General features: G+C 38.6%; 1 protein-coding gene across 1 annotated transcript; it reads right to left on the bottom strand.

The window, feature by feature from the left end:
- Window positions 1-876: 876 nt before the first annotated feature.
- Window positions 877-21,677, bottom strand: LOC148887060 (signal transducer and activator of transcription 5B-like). Its single transcript, XM_089015615.1, has 19 exons — window positions 21,529-21,677; window positions 20,769-20,903; window positions 19,480-19,636; window positions 19,234-19,323; window positions 18,295-18,472; window positions 17,789-17,919; window positions 15,537-15,688; window positions 15,255-15,410; window positions 14,722-14,901; window positions 13,744-13,831; window positions 12,177-12,299; window positions 11,413-11,505; window positions 9,955-10,161; window positions 9,124-9,218; window positions 8,724-8,866; window positions 7,330-7,485; window positions 5,067-5,118; window positions 4,872-4,976; window positions 877-4,680 (listed from the first exon to the last, which is right to left on the bottom strand). The coding sequence occupies exons 2-19, from the start codon at window positions 20,894-20,896 to the stop codon at window positions 4,557-4,559; spliced, it is 2,358 nt and encodes a 785-aa protein (XP_088871741.1). The 5' UTR covers window positions 20,897-20,903; window positions 21,529-21,677; the 3' UTR covers window positions 877-4,556.
- Window positions 21,678-22,766: the final 1,089 nt, after the last annotated feature.

Here is a 22,766-nt window from a genome sequence, read left to right as displayed (position 1 = left end):
CTGTTGGAAATTGGCTGATTTGTCCGCTGGCAATTTGTGTCAACTAGTATCAAGTAGTAGTCTTGGTGCAACACACAACGATTCACCATCGCGTTATTTATGCGTTTTCCTTCTAATTTCGCCATCAACAAAGTACCCAAAATGCATTGTGTGTCGCTTTCTCGGTCAGTGACGATACCTACCGTGACGTCACGGTCGGTATCGTCACCAACTCAAAAACAAGAATATTCAGCGCAAGTCTTAAAACGTAAAATCTAGCTATATGCGGTGGAATCTTTGTAAAATATGCTCAGTAGAAGTCATTTGAAGTGATTTTACAAATTATGGACACAACTTGTCCAGAGGCATCGGTTGTCCTTTAAGGGGTACATTATTTTTCAAATTAGGCCAGGTAGCTTGGATTTTTTTTTTTCCCACCTTAAAAATGTATTTTCTGTACTTCCATGCTGAGTATACAGTAATGTAAACGGCAGGAAAAGCAAATTCTATTATGCAGGTGTGCAAAGGCAAAACCCATAAAAATGTCACATCAAATTCCATTATGAAGGTTTATAAAGGCAAAAAAGACAGTCAAGTGCCCTCATTTAACGAACAGTGGCATGTAATTATAACATGAGCTCTTGGAATCAATACATATTTCATTACAATTTGATCCCATTTAGTTTTGCCGTCGACAAAATATCCCATTGGTTTGACACATAAGCCAAAATTACATAGTACTGTATATTCAATTTAAATGTGCATAAAAGTAACAAATCCCACATTAAAAAAAACACATTTGACAATTCAAAATGTAAATATTTTTTCCCTCCATTCTTCTCAATTAGCAGAGTGATATATATTTGTAAAAGTGATGTTAAATATATCTTTTAGCCAAGTCCATTTGGCCCGATTTGCATTAAAAAAAAGAAACTAGTACATTTTAAGTGTCGTTTATTATCTGTATCATAAGAATGACGCAGAAAAAATGTAACATGGTAAGAGACATTCGTTTAAAAAAAAGGGCGAGTTTGCCCTTCAAAAGGCAAGGAACCATATTTGGTAATAAACTTATATTAAATTGGGGTCGAAATGAAGGAAAAAAAAAGTACAAAATCTGATTTCTTCCATCCAATTAAAGAAAGCAAATTAAAAAAAAATGTGACAGTTAAAACAAACACGTAGTGTAAAATATATTTAAAGGCATTTACATTCTCTCATGTTAACTGTAAAACTATATTGTGTAGCGTGTGTATGATTTCTGAGAGCCGCTGTGTATATAAATTGTATTTATGTCTATTTTTAGACAATGCAGATGTTTGTCAAATAAGTAAGATCATCATAAAAAAAGTCGATTTCCTTTAGCCATAGAATTCAAGAAGAGAAATGTGTAATGAGAAATGTAATGTAAATTCATTCCACACAGACTGCTATATGAGAGTCTTTTTTTTTTTTTTTCTTTAACGTAGTCTTTTACTCACTTTTGCCGTATGTGCAGTAACTCGCCGCAAAAATCTCAGCCAAGCCGCTCAAAAACACTTTTCATTGTCACTTTCAAACTTGGTGCCAAATACTCTGAGCTGCTGAGACAGGTCAAGAAAGACAAAGAACAAATGCAGCGGTTAGGCATCACACAACAGCTTGAAATGGCTGGAAATTGCTTCCTCATTCCTCTTTCAGCCCAGATCTTGACTAGCTTCGGACTTTCCCTCATTTGGTCCCTTAAAGGACAACCGATGTCACTTTTTTGTTTCCTAACTGACGTCAGAATAACATTTTATAGCATCTAAAATATCCAAAACACGCAAGTATGATATTTTTAGTCAAATGCAAAACACCAATAAAAATTAAAAAAGTGTCCAAAATCCGCAAAAAAATTGAGCTGCGAATTGGGCATTTTCAGAAAGTCCCGCCCCCAGTTCGTGACGTCACGCCAAAACGTCTTGCATTGCTGGAGAATCAAAACAATTCGGAGAACATGCTTTCTTGTTACGAATCCAGTTATGAATACGATTCGAATAGTTCTGAAGAAGAAAGCATACATGTTTGCCATCGATTAAAGAATTTATTCCGTGTCATTTTGAGGCATCAGGGGTGGGAAATGTCGCACCCAAGGGAGGCAGAAAATGGCGAAAAAGCCGTGTCGGGAATTAGTCAGCCCGTTTCCACAGGCTGATAAATTCCTTCCATGGAGCTTGGTCGCCCTCTTCTGGCGGCTTTTTGGTGCAACACGAGGTTTTCAGACCAAACAAGTACAGCAAAATACATTGATGTGATGGAATGACTGCTACAATGTGTCTTTTTTTCGGTCAGGGGCGGTCCTTTAGTGACGTCACGTACGGACTCGTCACCAACTCAAAAACAAGACTTCCTGAATATTCAGCGCAAGTCTTAAAAAGTAAAATATAGCTATATGCGGTGGAATCTTTGTAAAATACGCTCAGTAGAAGTCATTTGAAGCCATTTTACAAATTATGGACACAACTTGTCCGGAGACGTCGGTTGTCCTTTAAAAGTGTTAACGAAAGTCACCATTTAGTGGACGCATAGGATAATGGCAGCCATTAATGTAGCTTCTATTCTATGTGCCATATAATGCCGTTCTACAACTCCTTTCTTTGTGTGAATATCCATTAAAAAATTTACATGGCAAATAAAAAAAAATCAGATATAATCATCAAAATTAATATGAATTAAGTTAATATGAAATATACTGTACTGCATAGTGCCTCCATTTTTCTTACGATGATCCTAGTGCAGCGTGTTCTACTGCAGACAAATTCCTTGTGTGTTCTACTGTACGTACTTGGCAATAAAGATGATTCTGATATCAGTCTATGTTGACTGGACGTATGCATTCATTTTTTTGAATAGTATGACTGAAATAAATGAAGTTATGATATTCATATTTTTTTGACTATCCAAATTTACGTACACCACACGTGCGCAAGTGTATGCATATGTGACATATACTTCAACACATGGCCTGTAAAATTGTAAATCAATCTTCTTACAGTTAATTGGATTTTAAAATTGAGATCTCACGGTACACTGTGACTTTTTTTTTTTAATGTGTCACAATTCTGCGTGAGATTATAAAAGAAACATACGGCATACTTTTCAGGAAAAAAAATAACTTTTGCTAAATGGTACAGGACTGGTTAGTCCGGTACATTCACTTCAGAATTTGAGTGCCGGCTCCGGTCCTTGTAGATATTTGTTTGTTCTCCCACTACCTGGGTGGGTTTTTTTTTTCCTCCAGGCACTCCAGCTTGCTCCCAAGTACCGAAATACAGTGATACCTCAGTTTATGAACTTAATTGGTTCCCAGAAACTGTGTGTAAGGCAAAAAGTGTGTCTTCCAAACATTAATTTCCCATAGGAAACCATAAAAATGAGAATAATCCATTTCCAGGTCCCCATAAAACATAATTTTCTACTAAATAAGCCTTAAAACTACACAAAATATACCTTATTTTATGTATAATAAATGTGCCATTGTATTGTCATTAAAGAAATAAACTGTACTGTACAATAAAGTCGTTTTATTTACCTTTGTGATGGTGAAGTTGCGGTGCTTTTCTCGGCGATAATACCCTAACACACTGTCCCTCTACTAGCCGCTTTTCGTTAATCCAAATCAACAGAAGTTTTTCAACCGCTTCTATTGCCTGAGACCATTTCTTAGACAACAAGAAACACCCTTAGCCACACGTAGCAATGGTCAATTTGGCGTACTTGTACTGGGATGCTAAGTCACACAAACACACACCTTTGCGTTTTTCAATGATCTACTTCTTCTGCTCGAACGTCTTCGATTTAGCACTAGCCTATGGTGGGGTCTTTTTCGGTCCCAAAAAAAGCAAATGTATCAACTCCATAACAAACCACGTCTGCACTTAGTGCACTCAAATAAAGTTAAAAGAAAGAAAGAAAGTGGCGCTGTTCGGCAGTATGGTTTGGTGTTCTTTCGCCGAAAACTAGTCCGCCAGCTATTGTGGCGCTCCGTGTGTTTCCCGAAAACTAGTTCGTATGCCAAGATTATATTCTCGTGAATTTAATGTTCATAAGGCGAAAAGTTCATTCGCTAAAGCGTTTGTAAGCCGAGGTATCACTGTATGCTTCTTTGGTTAATTGAAGGCACACGATTGTCCTCTGAGCATTAGTGTAAATTATTGTCTACATGCATCAAAGTCAGCTTTCGGCTACCCTGTATTCACTAACATGTTTAAATCATTGTATACTTGATAGATTTCATTTACAAAAATACTGACAAATATCCGATGGGAGAAAGTGATGAGTTTTACCTTATGGTCACACTGAACTTGAGCTTGAAAACTGCTGTCGACCCGATCAAGGTCTGTGAGGCATATGAATGGGACGTTTATGTCAAAAATAGCCCCGTTTCAAAAGTTTACAGACATCAACGCTGCTCTCCGGGTTTGAGACAAGACTCTGAGCATTGTTGAATAGCACCAAAATGTTCGTGCTGAGAGCTCGTCTCCTGCCAAACATTAACGTTGAATACTTGACCGCTTTGTTCCCAAAATCCAGTGAGTGGATCGGGTACGTTGCGTTCAGGACTGCTGGCTGCTCCACTGGTTGCTCATGGGCCTTCGCAGTAGCTCCTCCACATGCCGAGCAACGTCCATGGTGTCGTCCAAGTCGAAGTCTCCCTCTGTGTCCAACATGGCGTCGCCTCTGAGAGGAAAGCAATAGATGCCACATTGAAGCTTTTCTGACGTCTGGGATCTCTGTTTTGTGTAGTCTGCGAGACCAAATCGCTGTTTTACTAAATTCACACTCATAATGGCCATCTCAGAGAAAGCGTAACTACAAAATGACCCATGACAAAAATGGGTACACAAATACAATTAAGGATACATGCTTACATGTGGTAGGCAGCAAAATTGCTGGGATTAACCACAGAAGGAGAAGCTGTCTGGTCCATGAACGTGGGAGTTGTTCCACTGGGTTCAGGATTTGGAGTGGTGAATCTGTCAAAATTAAATGTCGACTTAAATATACACGATAAAAAGCAGATACTTTAAATATTACTCATTTAGGTATTCAAAAAGATAACTCACTCTGGGACAACTTGTTTAATTTGCGGTTTTACGTAGCCATCCACTGCTTTTGCTGCAAGATGGACCAAAGTCATTAGGATCAATGTTAATAACTCAATCTGCATTTGACTATCTTAAATTCAGAAAGTCATTTAATACCAAAACATAAAATTACACTGGTAAAAACTCTCATTTAGTGCCAAAATAACACTTTTGGTGCACGCACGCACACACTCACAGCCATTTCAACGATCATGAAAAGTACATCAGTCCAGTGATTTTCTTGAGACAAAATTAATTTGTCATCAAAGTGACCTTTCTTGTGTTGTTACAGTAAAGTCTGGTTATATCGATATCGGATATATCGATAGTCCCGGTTATATCGATACTATTTCTATGCACGCATGGAGAAAATTACATGCAAACAGGGTCGGATATATCGATAGTCCCGGTTATATCGATATTTTTTCGGACTCCCTTGAATATCGATATAACGAGACTTTATTGTATTTAGTAGGAATGCACCGTTTGGATACCTAATGTACCAGAAATGCACATGAAAAAAAAAAATCTATTTTCCAGTGTATAAGGCGCACCCAAAAGCATTCATTTTTGTCAAAAGATGACCTTGCGCCTTATATATGAAGTAATATTGCGCCACAACAGGTCTCGAAACTACTGTCAGAAGCTATTGACTCCATTTCCTCCTATAGATGAAGTTATGCATAACCTCCGCCTCTACTGTAGCGCCATATAATGCGTGGTCTCTTATATTTGGAAAACTTTTATAGATTTACGTATATATTATAGTTGGAAAACATTTTCCATTCATTAAAGGTGCGTTTTATATTTATTCATAACCTATCTGACCTTCAAATTTCTATCAGATCCTCTTCCTCCCTCCACCTCTGTGTGCCCCCCCCCCCCCCTACCCGTCTCAGCACTATGGGGGACAAAGCTTTCAGCTGCTCTGCCCCCAAACTCTGGGACTCCCTTCCTCCCAACATTCGTAACATCGATTCTCTTCACACCTTCAAATCCCATCTCAAAAGCCACCTATTTAAAATTGCATTTTCTGTGTAGCTCTATCTCTTCTTTCTATTTATAATAGTATTTTATTTAGTGTATTCTATTTGTAATCGTATTTGATTTATTATAGTATCTATGCTTGTCTGTGACTGTAAAGTTTCATTGAGATCTTTGAAAGGCGCTTAAAATAAAATGTATTATTATTATTGCCTGGTGCACCTTAATACAGTAAAGTCTTGTTATATCGATATTGGTTATATCGATAGTACTGCTTATTACGATACTATTTCTATGAACTCAATGAGAAAATTACATGCCCGCAGGATCGGATATATCGATAGTCCCGGTTATATGGATATTTTTTCGGACAACCGAGAATATCGATATAACGAGACTTTACTGTATATGGAAATAGTCTGGAAATATAATTCGTTGCGGGTGCGCCTTATACTCCGGTGCGTTTTATATACCAAAAAAATACGGCTGTGATATCAAAGTGAATGTTCTGCTTGAAACGTATCCTTTTACAAAGTTTTTTTCTTGGAAATTTACCAATGTTCAACTGATGATTACTAAACAATGATAAAATGTTTTTTCTTGATTAAATAAGAGGGGTAAGGCTTTCTTTTGGTAGGTTCCATGCTTATCTTGCGGCGGAATTTGTCGCTCACAATTTCAGATAAACAGCTGGCATTGCAGTAATCCCTCGTTTTTCGCAGTTAATGGGAACCAGGACCACTCGCGCTAGACCAAAATCCGCAAAGTACAGTTGTATAATAAGAACACAGAGGGTGGTAAGTGAACCGTGAAGTAGCGAGCGATCACTCTAAATGAGTTAAGTAAACATGCATTTGCAAAAATGTGTATTTAGTTTAAATAAGTATACCGTATTTTCTGCACTCTGTGCTAGGCGCACCTAAAGGCATTTAATTTTTTTCAAGATCCGACATAGTATTTGAAATGTTCTGCAAAGCGCTTTGTTACAGCTGTAGCGGTTGTGCAAACACTATATAAACAAGTCTGTATTGTATTATATTCCCTTCAGCTCACTTCCATCTACAGTGGATGCATAACGGAAGCCTAGCCATAATTGTAGCTTGTGTTCTATGAGCCTTATAATGTGGCCTTAGATATGAAAACTTTTTTTTTTGCCATAAGCCATTAAAGGTGTGCCTTATACCCTGAAGTGCCTTATAGCGTGCAAAATACAATAGTGTAAATGAACATATGCACAAGTTTAATTGCTGATACATACAGAGGGGTGGCGTGTAGTACTTTGCAAAGACCTCATCTTTGGGTCGGTCGGGATAGAGAAACAGGAGATGGTTCAGATCACTGATACGGTCAGCCAAGGAGCGGATGGAGAAATCTTTGGAGGTGTAAGGCAACAGATTCCATACCAGCCTTTCACCTGCTCATCAAAAGGAATAGCATCAAATTATATCCAGGTCTTGTCCAACTCAGTGTGCTGTGTAATGTGTTTTAATCATAATGTGATATTAAAAATGACACAATATATTTGTCATGGGACTATATTAAAAGCAAGGGTGGCCGATTTGAATTTGGGGAAGCCATTAGAAAGTTTAATCCCCTCCACATATTACATATAGAGTGCACAACAAAGTAATGAATAACTGGTTTTCAGATTTGAAATAATAAATAATGACTGTTATTGTGGTGTCCATGGGGAAATTTGAAATTTTGGTTTGGACTTTAGCAAACATCGTGGAATTTGACAAATTTGATTTGCTTTTGCAGGCCAAATAAAATGAAGTGGCGAACCAGATTTGGCCCCCGGGCCTTGACTTTGACACCTGCGTAAAAACAACATATAAGAACTGTCAAATAAAAATGGAAAAAAAGGTTAATGATGATCAAACAATTTAAGTGGATTAACTCTATATAATAAATATAAATTATTCATGAACATGTTGATTTTATTGTAGAGTGATACTTCGGCTTACGAACGCTTTAGCTAATGAACTTTTCACCTTACGAACATTAAATTCACAAGAATATAATCTTGGCATGGCGGCCCGGTAGTCGAGTGGTTAGCACACCGGCTTCACAGTGCAGAGGTCGCCGGTTCGCCTCCATGCGTGGAGTTTGCATGTTCTCCCCTGTTTTTTATTTTATTATCGCAGAGAAAGCACGGCAACTTCATTCGGATATCATCAACTACATCAACAACCATCACAAAGGTAAATAAAACGACTTTATTATACAGTACAGTTTATTTCTTTAATTACAATACAATAGAACATTTATTATACATAGAATAATGTATATTTTGTGTCGTTTTAAGGCTTATTTAGTAGAAAAGTATGTTTTATGGGGACCTGGCAACAGATTATTCTCATTTTTAATGGTTTCCTTTAGGAAATTAATGTTTGGAAGACACACTTTTTGCCTTACACACACTTTCTGGGAACCAATTCAGTTCGTAAGCCGAGGTATCACTCCATTTATTTATTAACTTTACTGGCCCAGTCGGGCCAATGTCAGTAAACTTCATTTGGGTTGCCATCACTTTGCTGCTGTGAAATGTAAATTTCTCCACTGTGAGACTAATAAAGGCAAATCCAATCCAATCTACTGTGAATTAAAAAGCCTGGTAAAATAATTGATCATGTGAACTACATTTGATACCTGCTTTGTTGGGGTTCTCAGCGACCCAGGCAATAGTGATGCCACCAATTTCAGAGTCACTGAATCGCAGGAGGAATGTGCCATTGGGTTTAGACAGTAGCATATCCTGTGCCTGCTGCTTGTTCACAAAACCAAGAATGGCCCTGTAATGGGAATATACTGTTATTGGTACTTTTGCTTCATATGATGATATAACACATGCTGCCAGAAATGTGCTAAAACTTGTGGAATGTGCTGAGGAGGTGACTTCACTATTGAAATCGATGTGGTTTATGATACCCCGACCCGTAATTCACAGTATAAGCAGCGCAAAATGAGATGCGTCATGGCAAATTTACGATTAGGAGTTAAGTAAGAAGTCGCGACTGCTGTGACAAAACATACAAAATATATTCCTTACCCGTCATTCCAGTGAGGCTTGAGATGTTTCTTCATAAGTTCCATGACTCCATCGAACCACTGCCAAAAAGTGAAGTTGCGTCCTGGTAGGCTCTCCTGTTCAAGAGAGTAGAACTTAGTGGGCAGTAGTGAAGCGAAAACTATGCTTCAGGAGCACTGTATAGTGAGACCTCAACTTACAAACACCTTATCTTACAAACTTTTCATCTTACAAACGTCAAATTTCTGAATATTAAACCTTTATAATAAGCACTATTTTCATAATACACACCCACCACGGCTGGCGGAGTGATCTTCGGCGGAAGCACACGACCGAACAGCACCAGAGGTTAAGTTACCAACGGTCCTTATGGAAGGTGACTCTCCTTCCATAAGCCATCAACGACCATCAAAAAGGTCAATAAAACTTTATTTTACAGCACAGTTTATTTCTTTAATTACAGTCCTCATGTAATGCGCCTCTCTTTCCAAACAGCAATTCCCTTTGACCTCCAACGCCATTCCGTCAAGCCATAAATGACCATCACAAATGTAAATAGTGACTTTATGATACAATGCAGTGTATTTCTTTCATTACAATAGCACATTTATTATACATAGAATAAGGTATGTTGTGTGTAGTTTTTTAGGCTTATTTAGTTGAAAAGTATATTTTATGGAAACCCGGGAACGGATTATTCCCATTTTAATGGTTTCCTATGGGAAATTTATTTTTGAGATACACACTTTTCGCCTTACACACTGTCTAGGAACCAATTAAGTTCGTAAGTTGAGGTCTCACTGTATTAGCAAAGAGAGATGTATTGCTATCGTGATGAGATGCTAGCCTCACCCTGTTAAATTGGGCCCATGATATGGTCATGTTTCGGTATTCCTCTGGGTTGTTACTTGTCGTTGTGAAAGCTTTCTGCGCCAGGAAGACCAGGTTGCTCTCTGACAGGCCACGGCTACTGTGCATCTCTGCTTTGTACTTCATATCCAGAGCGTCACATAGCTGGGGCCAGACTACCTTGTCCGGGACAATGAATGGAACCCGTCCCTGAAGAGACAAGAGTAATAAACTCATCCACCGCCAGACGATGTGCAAAAATGTATCCACTGCAGTGCCAGGGTCTTGGTCATTTTCACTCAAATTGCAAGATCCATAGAATATTGAGTTTTAGGACTACATAAACATTCAATGCAGCGTAAGAAACCTTAGACTCTCCTCTATCATCAGAAAAAAGTTAATGGGTCTGAAGTTATCTGAGCTTGAAATGGGGGTGGCTGTAAAAAGGCAAATGCTTCCCCCTCGTGGGAGGGAAAAACATTGACAGAGGTCTGACCAGCGCTTTATCGGCACCGCCCCCTATAAGAAAAACCAAATCAAATTTGGGAATGGCGCTCCATGTCATGCTTTTCAATTCCAGAATAAATTTGGGAATGGTAGTCTTCTTTTGCTTTCAGCTTTTCTCTTCAAGGGTCACCACAGCAAATCAATGTCCTCCATCTTCAGAGGTTTGATTGGCATGTTTGTTTTGGCGAAGCTTTTACATTCCTGACACAATCCTCTGTATTTATTGTAGAGACCGACACAATAAGACACTGGCTTATGTCCCTTTGTGGCTACAGAACAAGCAACTCTATGAGCTTAATATTGGATATTGGATATTGGATATGCCTTTATTAGTCTCACAGTGGAGAAATTTACATTTCACAGCAGCAAAGTGACTAAAGACGAAGATGCTTGATAAAAAGGCAATGACAGAAAGGATGATAGTCATCGGCAACATAAAGTAAAACTACTCACAATTTGATGACAATGCTTTGCTCTTACCGTGAAATGGGCATCTCTTTCCCTAAATTCAGGAATGGTAGTGAATGAGTTAAAATGAAAGGGCGGGGGAAATACTACCATATTTATTCAAGGTAAGCATTTGCAAATTGTGATTTTTTTTATATATTTTTTGGAATCAGAAGCCTTTAATATTCCCACATTGGGGACAGTTGCAATCTACAGCATCAGAATTGAAAGTGGGGGATAAAACTAAGTATTCTATGCGCATTGGTTGTTGTACCTCTGTACATCACTCGAATGTAGTGATACAAATAAACTGAACTAAGGTTGGATAAAGTCCACCAAAGCCATCTTGTCGAAAGGTTTATCATCATATCCCATTGTGAAGCATTTGCACAAAAAAAAGTGTAGACTGCAGTGAAATAATGGTAGAAAGAATGGAATGTTGACAAACTCTTTTAAGGTCAATAAAACTACCCACATGGAGAAGAAAATAACACAATAAGAACTCACTGGTTCAGCGAATGCATTGTCCCACAGTACTGTCGCAGTGGCGTTGTTGTCCTGACTTCCGTGGACTATCACAACTACGGGTAGTGATAAAGTCTGCAGGTTAAAGCAAAGGGAAGAATGACAAAAACCCCAAATTCGCCATTTCCAGAAATGATAATATGACATAAGAAACAGCATGACTCGTAATATGGAAATTCAAAAGGCTTCTTTAAAGTTATTTTCTGTCACGTTTTGCAAGGTGGTGATGGCGAGTGCGGATCCCAAAAAGCAGGCAGGAGGGAGCAGGAGGTTGTATTTGAGAAATTGTATTAAAATAAAGTCAGCAGGAACAAAATGTAAAACATCAAAATCATCTGAATGGAAAAAGTATCAAAAGAAAACCAAGATTAAACAAACACATGCACTGCACACAGTCCATACAATTGCATGCAACAGCATTCAACGACATTTGACAATTACCTGACACCGAATGGTCGTGCCAGGTGTCCTTTTGAGTGTGACTGATTGGAAACGACCAGCACCTGTGCAGGTGCAGGCGGGGCCGACAGCGCCACCCGTTGGTCGCCAACCAGATCATGACAGTTTCCACATTTAATGAATACGTATGAGATTTTTTTTTCTGATTGAACTGCTGAAATGAATTTATTTTCTATCACATTTCAATTTGTTGTTTATTTGTTCTTAACCACAAGTCAAATCCAGTATCCCAAAAATCCAATTTAAACCCAGAAAATTAAACTGTGAATGAATTACATTTCACTTACTTTCACATGGAAGACCAGTTCATTGCCTCCGATACTGAATTGTGATTCAAACAGAACCGTGAACTTTTCCTCAGTCACAGACTCCGCACCTCGACGATCTGAACGCTTAATCCGCTTCAAAGACTAAACACACATAAGAACAAATTTGGGAATGTCGCTTTACGTTTTCAATTACCGAATAAATTAGTGAATGAGTTCATCAATTGGGAAAATGTCATCATTGTTTTAATCTATAGCATTTTTTGTTTTGACAACAACACAAAAAGAATTTGCAATTCCGGCCATTTGTAGTCTGTCACCATGGCTTTACATGTGAACATTAGATACTGGGTAGCTATCTCGCTAGCTATCCATTAGCTAAATAGCGATATAGCTGGCTGCGTATCTATCTAGCTTGCTAGTTATTAGCTATCTGCTACCTAGCTTTCTATCTATTTCATTTACTTCCGGGTTGAGTGAACGCTGGCGCGTGTGGCTGCCGCTGCTCACCCACGTAAAAACTTATCCTGTGACTGTAAAGCGACCTTGAGATCTTTGAAAGGCGCTTAGAAATGAAATGTATTATTATTATTATTATTATAATCACATAAATTGATATATAATAATTAAACGTCTTCATATAATGACCTTGAGTTTTAAAAAGGCACTTGATGGAATTTATGATTCTTATTCTTATTTGATTCCCATACAGTTGCAGTAATAATAATAATACATTTTATTTCAAGCGCCTTTCAAAACAGTGACCATCCACATGTTTAAACTCCAATTGCATTCAGCAGCAGAATCGCAACGCACGTGTTGTATTTTCTTATAATCATCTCATCGTTTTAATATAACTACGATTTGACAATACATCATCGGTTCTGGAAGAAATAATAATAATAATAATAATAATAATAATAAATTTTATTTATAAGCGCCTTTCAAAACTCTCAAGGTCACTTTATAATAATAATAATCATAATAATACATTTCATTTATAAGCGCCTTTCAAAACTCTCAAGGACACTTTACAGTCTCAGAATATTTTTTTCTGCGGGTGAGCAGCGGCAGCCACACGCGCCAGCGTTCACTCAACAGTCACAGGATACATTTTTTTATGTCTCAACTAGAAAATGTAGAAAGTCAGAATATGTTTTGCATGCAAATGCCCAAGTTGAGAAGTTGATGTGCTAAACCAGAGCTTCCTAAATCCAGTCCTCAAGACCCCATTTCCAGCGTGTCCTTTGAAATATTGCTTTGTCTCCTTCTTCCTTTATTTAGTCACTAGTTAACTATGCTTTTGGTATTATCTTTGATTCATAATGGCTGTGCAGAGCTCACAAAGTAGTTGTCCGTTTGCGTGTACGGCGCCAAATTCACAAACAGTTTTTATTTTTTTTTTAGGCACATCAGATTATATTTTGAGAAAAGTGAATGCTTTTGGTGCCCGTTAGAGTGCGGAAAAAAAGGTAGCGAAAGTGCTATGTCAGTGTAGGTAATTTACATTTAAAACATTGTTTTACAATGAGCTGCTCAAATGACATTTCATGATATAAATGACAGGAGGTTTAAACCATAACCCTACCATGTTTCTGAAATGTGCACTCAGCGTCCCAGTCGCCTGCTGATACTCCATCACACAGTTGTTGTTGAGGATTTCACCGCTACTTTCACTACCAAACCGGGAGGGAATAAATCAGATTACACAAAGTAACACTTGGAATCCATAATTCAACACAGCAGAGTTTATTTAAAGGACCACCGACGTCACTTTTTTGTTTTTTAACTGACACCAGAAAAACGTTTTATAGCATCTAAAATACCAAAAACATGCAGTATGATATTTTTAGTCAATGCAAAACACCAATAAAAATGACTTAATGTCCAAAATCTGCAAAAAATTGAGCTGTGAATTGGGCATTGTCAGAAAGTCCCACCCCCATTTCGTAACGTCACGCCAATATGTCTTCCATTGCTTGTGAATCAAAGCAATGGCTTCAGATTCGGAGAATATGCTTTCTTGGTACACATCCAGTTATGAATATTATTCAAATAGTCCTGATGAGCAAAGCATACATGTTTGCAATCTATTAAAGAATTTACTTGGGCCATTTTGAGGCAAACGGGCGGGGGGGAATGTCTCACACAAAAAGAGGCCCGTTTCCACAGGCTGATACATTCTTTCCATGGAGCTTTGCCTCCCTCTGCTGGTGGCTTTTGGGTGTAAGACATGGTTTAAAAAAATAAACAATACAGCAAAATACATTGACGTGATGGAAAGACGCTACAATGCGTCTTTTTTTACGGTGAGGAGGCGGTCCTTTACTGACGTCACGTACGGACTTGTCACCAACTCAAAAACAAGACTTTCTAAATGTTCAGCGCGAGTCTTAAAACGTAAAATATAGCTATATGCGGTGGAATCTTATTAAAATACGCCCAGTAGAAGTCATTTGAAGCCATTTTACAAATCATGGACACAACTTGACGGGAGACGTCGGTTGTCCTTTAAATCTAGAATTTACACTATGGTCACAAAACCATAACAAAGTCAGTCTCTCACCTGTGTGTGCTTTCATTTTTTAGAAGAGCTTTGGCCTGTTGCTCACTCACAATGACAGCCTTGACTTGAGGTGGATTCATGTGAACGTTGAGCTTTCCGCCCACCAGAAGTCGGACCGTGGCAGCAAACTTGGTGTGCGTTCTCAACACCTGTGGCGGTTGCTTTTCAATAATGAAGGTACTAAAGAGAAAAGGACATTATGTGACTTACCTAAAAGGAATGAAAAAGACATCCATAGCCATTTATATGATTTGGATTATGGTTGATTAGACAGAAGAGTTGAAACTTCATACTTATTTAGTTCACCCCTTATGTACAACCATCTGTTTTTAATGACACAACTATTTTCCCCTGCAACTTTGAATGAAAAACATCTGCCTTTTTGCGCTACAATGTGACTAGACAGTGACATCCCTTATTAAAACCATCATGAGGTATCTTAAACGAATCCCACCATTGATTCTATGTGACAGTCTGCAAGCAGTATGATGGTCTTCCACCTAGCTCAAAGATTAGGCGGTGTTTTTTTTTACCTAGTGACCAAGGCAGAGATGATATCAGTGATGTCCGAATTGAGTTTGTTCAGTAGATCTTCCATGGGGCCTGGCAAAGGAAGCTGCTGAGTAAGATGTTCACAACGTCGAATCTGTTGTCGATTTGTCCAGATCAGATCCGCCAGCTTTTCGCACCTACAAATATGGTCATAAAATGCTCGATGCATTTATTTGTACACAATTTCGATAACATGCTTAAGTGCGGATGAAGACAAAATTCATAACAAAAAGCTAATTATAAAGGGAATGCTAAATCCATACCAGGATTGGAGAATATCAAGTCCTCCCTCATGAGGTCCCCCATTTCCAGCTAACTGTTGCCGCCTTTTCCACTGAATAAGCTCCTCATCGAGTATCAAAGTCTGTTGTTTCCTCAGAAGGGTTAGGGTCTTTTGGTGTTTTTCTGACAGATCCTGCAAACACAGTGAACCGCATACTGAGAACACGTGTGATACAAGACTTTGTTTTGTTCCCCCCCCCCAAAAAAAAAAAAACAGTTCATACAAAGAGGCTGTTTAGAATTTTCCCTCAAGTGATGATAATAATCATAATAATAACATTTCATTTATAATCGGCTTTCAAAACTCTCAAGGTGACTTTACAGTCACATGATAAGTTTTTCAGTGGGTGAGCAGCGGCAGCCACACGCGCCACTCAACCCGGACGTAACTCTAATAGACAGAAAGCTAGCTATCTAGCTAATAGATAGATAATAATAACAACAATAATACATTTCATTTACTGTATAAGCGCATTTTAAAAAGGTCACATTGTGATGGCAAAGCCCAGTAGATTAGAATATCAGTGCAACAATAAACAATATTAATGTTAAGCAGATTCCTTACTTACAGACAGTGTATTGTCGGTGTTCAAATACCTGACATGTTTCGGCGACTACTTCCGCCTTCGTCAGAGTGTCACGGATGTTGCTGTGACGCGCCATTTTCAGCTGGTGTTGCTATGAGGGCGTGACCTACCTGTCAGAACTGACAGGCAAGCCACGCCCCCCGCTGTCCGCTCGTCCCTCCAGGATGCTGCTCCAGGTAGTAGAGAGCATGTAAGCTCCCTCATCCCTGTTGATGGTCCTTGGTCCTCGCTTTCGGATTTCAATGGCCTCCCTGATCCAGCGCTGATGTTTGTTGTCTTCGGTGCGGATGACTCTGGCCTTCTCCCAGTCCATGATGTGGTTCTCTCTTTTGCAGTGGTCCGTGATGGCTGATTTATGGTGCTCCTGTTGTGCTTGTTCTTTTATTGCTCTTGTTTGGATTGTTGCCGTCTCCTTCTCGCACTCGTTCTTGTGCTCTTTCTTTCTTGTATTGAAACTCCTTCCTGTCTCCCCGATGTATGATTTATTGCATGACTTGCATGGGATTTCATATATTGAGTTACATTTGTTTTCCGGGAGTATTTTGTCCTTTGGGTGTACCAAGATTTGACGGAGAGTTGTGTGTGGTTTGACCGGTGTGTTTATGTTGTGTTTCCTCAGTGCCCTTTGTATGCGTTCTGTGATTCCTAATAAACAATATTTTATAGTCATGACATGTCAGATCAAACTGTCTGTGGCTTGCTAATTTTTGTCAGTTATGTTAAGGTAAAAACTCAAGACGCAATGAATACTTTGAACAATTATTTAAAACTACAAACCTGGAGATATCTCTATGATGATTTTATGTCCCTCTCTTTACCAACCGTTTCAAAATATCTTCAACATAAATCAAACGACTACATTTCTGGCAAAAAAAATAAAGTTTGATACAAGATTGATAAAAGCTAGTGACTGGATAGATATCTGCACTAGAAAGCATATACAGTGAGACCTCAACTTACAAACATTTTGTCTTACAAACATCAAATTTCTGCGAATTAAACCTTATAATAAGCACTATTTTCATAATACACACCCACCACGCCTGGCGGAGTGATCTTCGGCGGAAGCACACGAGCGAACAGCACCAGAGGTTAAGTTAGCAACAGTCCTTATGGAAGGTGACTCTCCTTCCATAAGCCATCAACGACCATCAAAAAGGTCAATAAAACTTTATTTTACAGCACAGTTTATTTCTTTAATTACAGTCCTCATGTAATGCGCCTCTCTTTCCAAACAGCAATTCCCTTTGACCTCCAACGCCATTCCATCAAGCCATAAATGACCATCACAAATGTAAATAAAGTGACTTTATGATACAATGCAGCGTATTTCTTTCATTACAATACAATACGCACATTTATTATACATAGAATAAGGTATGTTGTGTGTAGTTTTAAGGCTTATTTAGTTGAAAAGTATATTTTATGGAAACCCGGGAACGGATTAATCCCATTTTAATGGTTTCCTATGGGAATTATTTTTTGAGATACACACTTTTCGCCTTACACACTCTGTCTGGGAACCAATTAAGTTCATAAGTTGAGGTCTCACTGTATTAAATAGGATTTCCTAAGTGACAAATAACTAGTCACATATATTCCCAATTCCCAAAGTAAGGACCAAGTATTAATATGAATATTCATACAAGCCTGTATTTCTGTAATGTGCTGGCCTCTCTGGCGAGCCAGGCCTCCACGGTGGCCCGCTTGCTTTGGAGCGTGGTTTCCCGCTGGGTGCGCTCAGATGGAGGCAGGGAGCTCAGACTGCTCAGCTGGGCTGACCAAAACAGAAGCAAGATTAGAGCCAGGAAAAAAAAACATTCACAAGGCGGGAATGAAATGGAGTATTCTTCCATTTTGTTATTTAACCATGAATGATTTTGTGAGCTGCTGTTTGTTTCCTTCCAGACATTTCAAAAGACCAGAGAAAACGTGTTATTTTGTTTCAAAACTCACGATTAGATTAGAATGGATTGAGCAAAGGTTACAAAATTCAGTAGACTGCTGAAACTACTAATATTGTCATCCGTTAGAAAAATGACCATGATCACGGATACGTAAATTAAAGAATGCTTTGACAATTCAAAAAGAAGGCTCCGATTTGCTGAAGTAGCACGAACGTGAAAGCTGGATCAAACAAGCGTATGTATACCTTGGAGGCGCAGGTTCTCCTGATATTGGATGATGAAATACTCTTGGCTGTGCTGCAGCTTTCTCAGTTCATTCTCAGTTTCCTGCGTGGCTAAACGGAGCTCCTCAAAGGCCTGGTTGATCTGTTGATGGCGTTGGGAGAGGCTGTCTATCGCCTGACCCCCAGTCACACAATTTGCCTGAATGCAAAACATGAATTGTTAAATAAGGAATTGTAATTGATGAAGTCCATAATCTTGACTTGGCGGACTAGTTTTCGTCACCCCCTTTCTTTGAGTGCGGACGTGGTTGGTTATCGAGTGTAGTACTTTTGCTGTTATAGGACTGAAAAAGACCCCACGACAGGCTAGTGTTAAGCCGAAGAAGACACAAAAGAAAATTACGGTCGAGCAGAAGAAGGAGATCATCAAAAAACACGAACGAGGTGTGCGTTTGTGTGACTTAGCGTCCCAGTACTGCTAAAGTCGACCATTGCTACGTGTGGCTAACGGTGTGTCTGTGTTGTCTAAGCAATGGTCTCAGGCAATAGAAAAGGTTGAAAAACATGTTCATTTGGATTAACAAAAAGCAGCTAGCAGCGGACAGTATTATCGCACGGCTACTTCACTCAGATATCAAGAGGCAACTACATTAGCGACCATCACAAAGGTAAATAAAACGACTTTATTTCACAGTAGTTTATTTATTTAATTACAATACAATAGCACATTTATTATACATAAAATAAGGTATATTTTGTGTAGTTTTAAGGCTTATTTAGTAGAAAATTATGTATTATGGGGACCTGGGAACGGATTATTCTCATTTTAATGGTTTCTTATGGGAAATAAATATTCAGCAGATTAACTTTTCGCCTTAGACACACTTTCTGGGTTCGTGAGCTGAGGTATCAATTTAATTTTTGATCATCTATTCCTTCCTGTTCCACTTGGACACTTACATTTGAAGCTTCTTGAACCAATCGCTGCTCTGAGCACAGGATGTGTTTGATGCAGCGCACAAGCTCCAAAGGACAGCGGTCATATGTACTCTGCATTCAACAAAAAATTGATTAAGAAAAATACATTTAAATCACATATTTAAATCGAAATATCGGAGTTTGCTAACTTTTGAAAATGTGTTTGTTTTTTTGTTTTCTTCCAAGATTAGTAGGATAATTAATGGTAATTCTGTTTTACTAATTTACCTTTAGTTGATTTGCATAGTGTCCAAGTTTGATCTTCAGAAGAAAGCCATCCTCTCCTCCCTGAAGCTGGGCTTTCCTCTGAAGCTCTGCCACCAGGTTGTCCAGCAAACACTTGGCTTTGGCTTCCTCTGCTGGGTTTCCCAACTCCACTGAATCCCTTTGAAGGCACATCATATTTGATGGGTATTTTTTTAGCTAACATTAGATGACATGTCAAACATAAATCTTTCCTATTAGTACTGATGAAGAATTAATGGTGGAGGGAGGGGTTTCAAACAAATCTCATATTTTATAAATCTCTGCAGTTTGGAAATCGACCAGTATTTTTATGTGGCGTGTGGCAGGCTTTTAAGCTTCTGGAACAAATAAAACAATATTAGTAACAACGTAATAATAATGAGGCATGTTCACATTTTTACAAGGCCCCCATTTTCACCACAGCTGACGGGTACCTGTCCCAAAATAGGACACATTAACACCACATTGATTAATAATAGCAAAACAAGAACAGAACGTATGTAGCAAAATGGGCTAGCGAAGGGAAGTGTGGTCCAGGTCTGGTGTGGCAATGATTGCCAGATTGGAAATATGCTTCTTGGTCACACACACAACACTCTTTTGTTTCTCCACCACGTCTGTTTGTCTGCTTATTGCATGACATAGTTGAGCAATTCCACATGTCCATGAGCGAGTCGCCAGCCATTCTGAGTGTTCAATTAAAAAAAAAGAAAAGGCACAAAAAAAATAGTAGGACCATGACCCATCACCTTTCATGATCTCTGATTGGCTGTGATCATATTTGCTTTCCATTCCAGTTAAGTTCCAGAGTCGAGGAGACTACCCCTCATTATTTTGAGTTGCACCATTGTGAAATCAGGGTGCCTCTGTACCTAAACCTGAGAGTCCTGGAGTGTGAAATCTGACGCAAGGTTGGCTCCATTTTTCCATTTATTTAAACAGGAAATCTGCTAATTCGACTATTATTTGAGTCAGAATACAAACAATATAAAGTCAAGTCAAATCAGCTTTATTGTCAAATATGCATGACATACAGCACAGATGAAATTACTGTCCTCTCTGACCCAGCGTGCAAGGCACTTATAATGACTAACAAACAACAACATAATAAATAATATAAAGCGCAAATTGAAAAGAATTTAATGACCTCATAAATTATGTATTTAACTTTTTATGTGGTACGACTACTTGTATGTGTATCATGGGTCGCTTATCGAGATAGTTATAGCGTGGGCATTTTTTTTAGGTTTTGTAACACAAATTGAAATTACCAAAGTTGGCTCTCGATCCACTGGGCCAAGTAGTGGCGCACCTCAATGGGAAAATGCTGGCCATACAGTGCCTGCATCTGGTGTAAGGCATCGCCCTGAAGCTGCTGGGCTTGGATCCACATTGCCATGGTGCTCCTGTGAAAGGGGGCGGATTTGATGAGAAGGTGTGGTACGAAAGCAAAACAGAGAGGATTTAATACACGTCTGAAACTTGGGTTGCATTTAACAACAGACAGTAAAAAGTACAGTGTTCGGTGCTAATGTTTATTAAAAAGTGCTTTACTTTGCAAGGCGAGTTGTCCAGTCCTCTAGTGGACTGGACAAGTACGATTTGAATCTGAATAAGTAATCCAATGACGACTTTCTCACTCACTTCCCAATGTGTCTGGGTGTCTGAGGAGAGCTTTTATTCTTGGTCTGTCTGCCATTAAATTGAACGGATATTTTAGCTTGCTAACGACATTGTTAATGCACAGTTGGGGATTAGCACTCAGATGACACTCAGCTAAGAAATATGCTTTCTAGAATATGTGAATATTGTTGAACTCGTATTCTTATTTACACAAATATTACACGGATTTCAAGATTCGTTAAGGTCATTTTCACTTATTTGGTACGTGCACTGTTAGCTCGGAAAGTACGCTACCATATTCGCTAGCGTCGTCGAGTTCAGTGATAAGGTTGTCAAGTTACAGCGTACGATTCAAATTTCTATTCCCCGACGTCACTTGACACTTTTACGGTTAAAAATGAAGCTCACCTCTTATAGGCTGCAGAACAGCTCACAGAAACACAATGGAAAATAGAGGACGAAAAACAAGTAAATATAATTTAAGCGTCTCTGGTGTTGAGGTTCGCGCTACATTCTAGTGATGTGTCGTTCGCGGACGAAACGGTTGTTGGAGGCGGCTCTTGGAACTGAAAGGCTGGAAGTGCCTCTCAAGAGGGAGCTGCTTGAGGAGCCGACTTCTCCCCACGCCCCCTTCGGTTGAAGCCGCACGTTATTGGTCAAAATCCGTGGTAAAAGACAACACACACACACGCACAAAAAAGGGTACTCTTCATTTCCCCCGTTTTTTTGGTGACGTAAAAAAACATGTTTTATATTCCGCCAGACAAATCAACACTCCTCAGACACCGGAAGATGATCACTCCAAATGGTTGACTGTGTAAGTAAAGTAAATAAATACATAAATACATAAGTAAATTACAAAAAGCACACAAGACCACGCAAATAGAAATACGGAAACTAAACATGCACTTTCTTTGTCCTGCCTATTTTCTTCTTTTCCTTTCGGCTTTTCCCTTCAAGGGGTCGCCGCAGCAAATCAGTGTCCTCCATCTTTAGAGGTTTGTTTTGGTCACGCTTTTACGTCGGATGCCCTTGTTACGTTTCAAAATCTCTATTGAGGGTTTATTTGTTTATTTGTATTTTTTTGTGTGTGTGAATCAACAGGTGAATATACTGTATTGGTATGTTTAATGCATGTTCTGCATGTTGTTAATTTCTTCATGTTTTTCTGTTCTCAATGAGTGTTTTTTTGTGTTTTTGTTTTTATTTTATTTATTCATTTGTATTTTATTTACTGCTTTTTTTCATGTTCTGCGTGTTATTGTTGGTTTCATGATTTGTTAAACATGAACTTGATGCATCAGTTCTGTTTTTTTTTTTTTTTTTTTTTTTGCATTGAGGGTTTCTTTGTTCAGTTAGTTTAGTTCAGAGTTTATGAATATACACAGAGATTGGAAGTTTTTGTTTTTGTACTTTATTCAGATCTAGCACTACTGAAGGCCGCCACTGCATTATTGTACTTTGTCATGATTACAGAGTGATCTGATTTAGACACCAAATATATAATAATAGTGATATTCGTCAAAATTAACTAACTCAGTGCCCGCTTGGGCTATAGCGCATTAACCAATTAAGAACAAAAGGGCACATTTGTGTCCTCAATTGTACATTTGCTCTTTGTGAGCTCATGCAGAAACAGACAGACA

The sequence above is a fragment of the Hippocampus bargibanti genome, linkage group LG15 (assembly GCF_051943395.1).
Source record: "Hippocampus bargibanti isolate YZ-2025 linkage group LG15, ASM5194339v1, whole genome shotgun sequence".
In the NCBI taxonomy this organism is placed as follows: Eukaryota; Metazoa; Chordata; class Actinopteri; order Syngnathiformes; family Syngnathidae; genus Hippocampus; species Hippocampus bargibanti.
The sequence above is the reverse complement of the archived record's forward strand: the minus strand, read 5'-3'. Positions and strand labels throughout refer to the sequence as shown.

Excerpts from the sequence above, each read along its gene's own strand:
- LOC148887060 (XM_089015615.1), bottom strand. The coding sequence starts at position 20,896 with ATGGCAATGTGGATCCAAGCCCAGCAGCTTCAGGGCGATGCCTTACAC. Across the intron at positions 19,637-20,768 it reads TGGATCGAGAGCCAACTTTG|GGATTCAGTGGAGTTGGGAA; the intron begins GTAATTTCAATT and ends GTGCCTTCAAAG. Across the intron at positions 4,977-5,066 it reads ATTAAACAAGTTGTCCCAGA|ATTCACCACTCCAAATCCTG; the intron begins GTGAGTTATCTT and ends TAATTTTGACAG.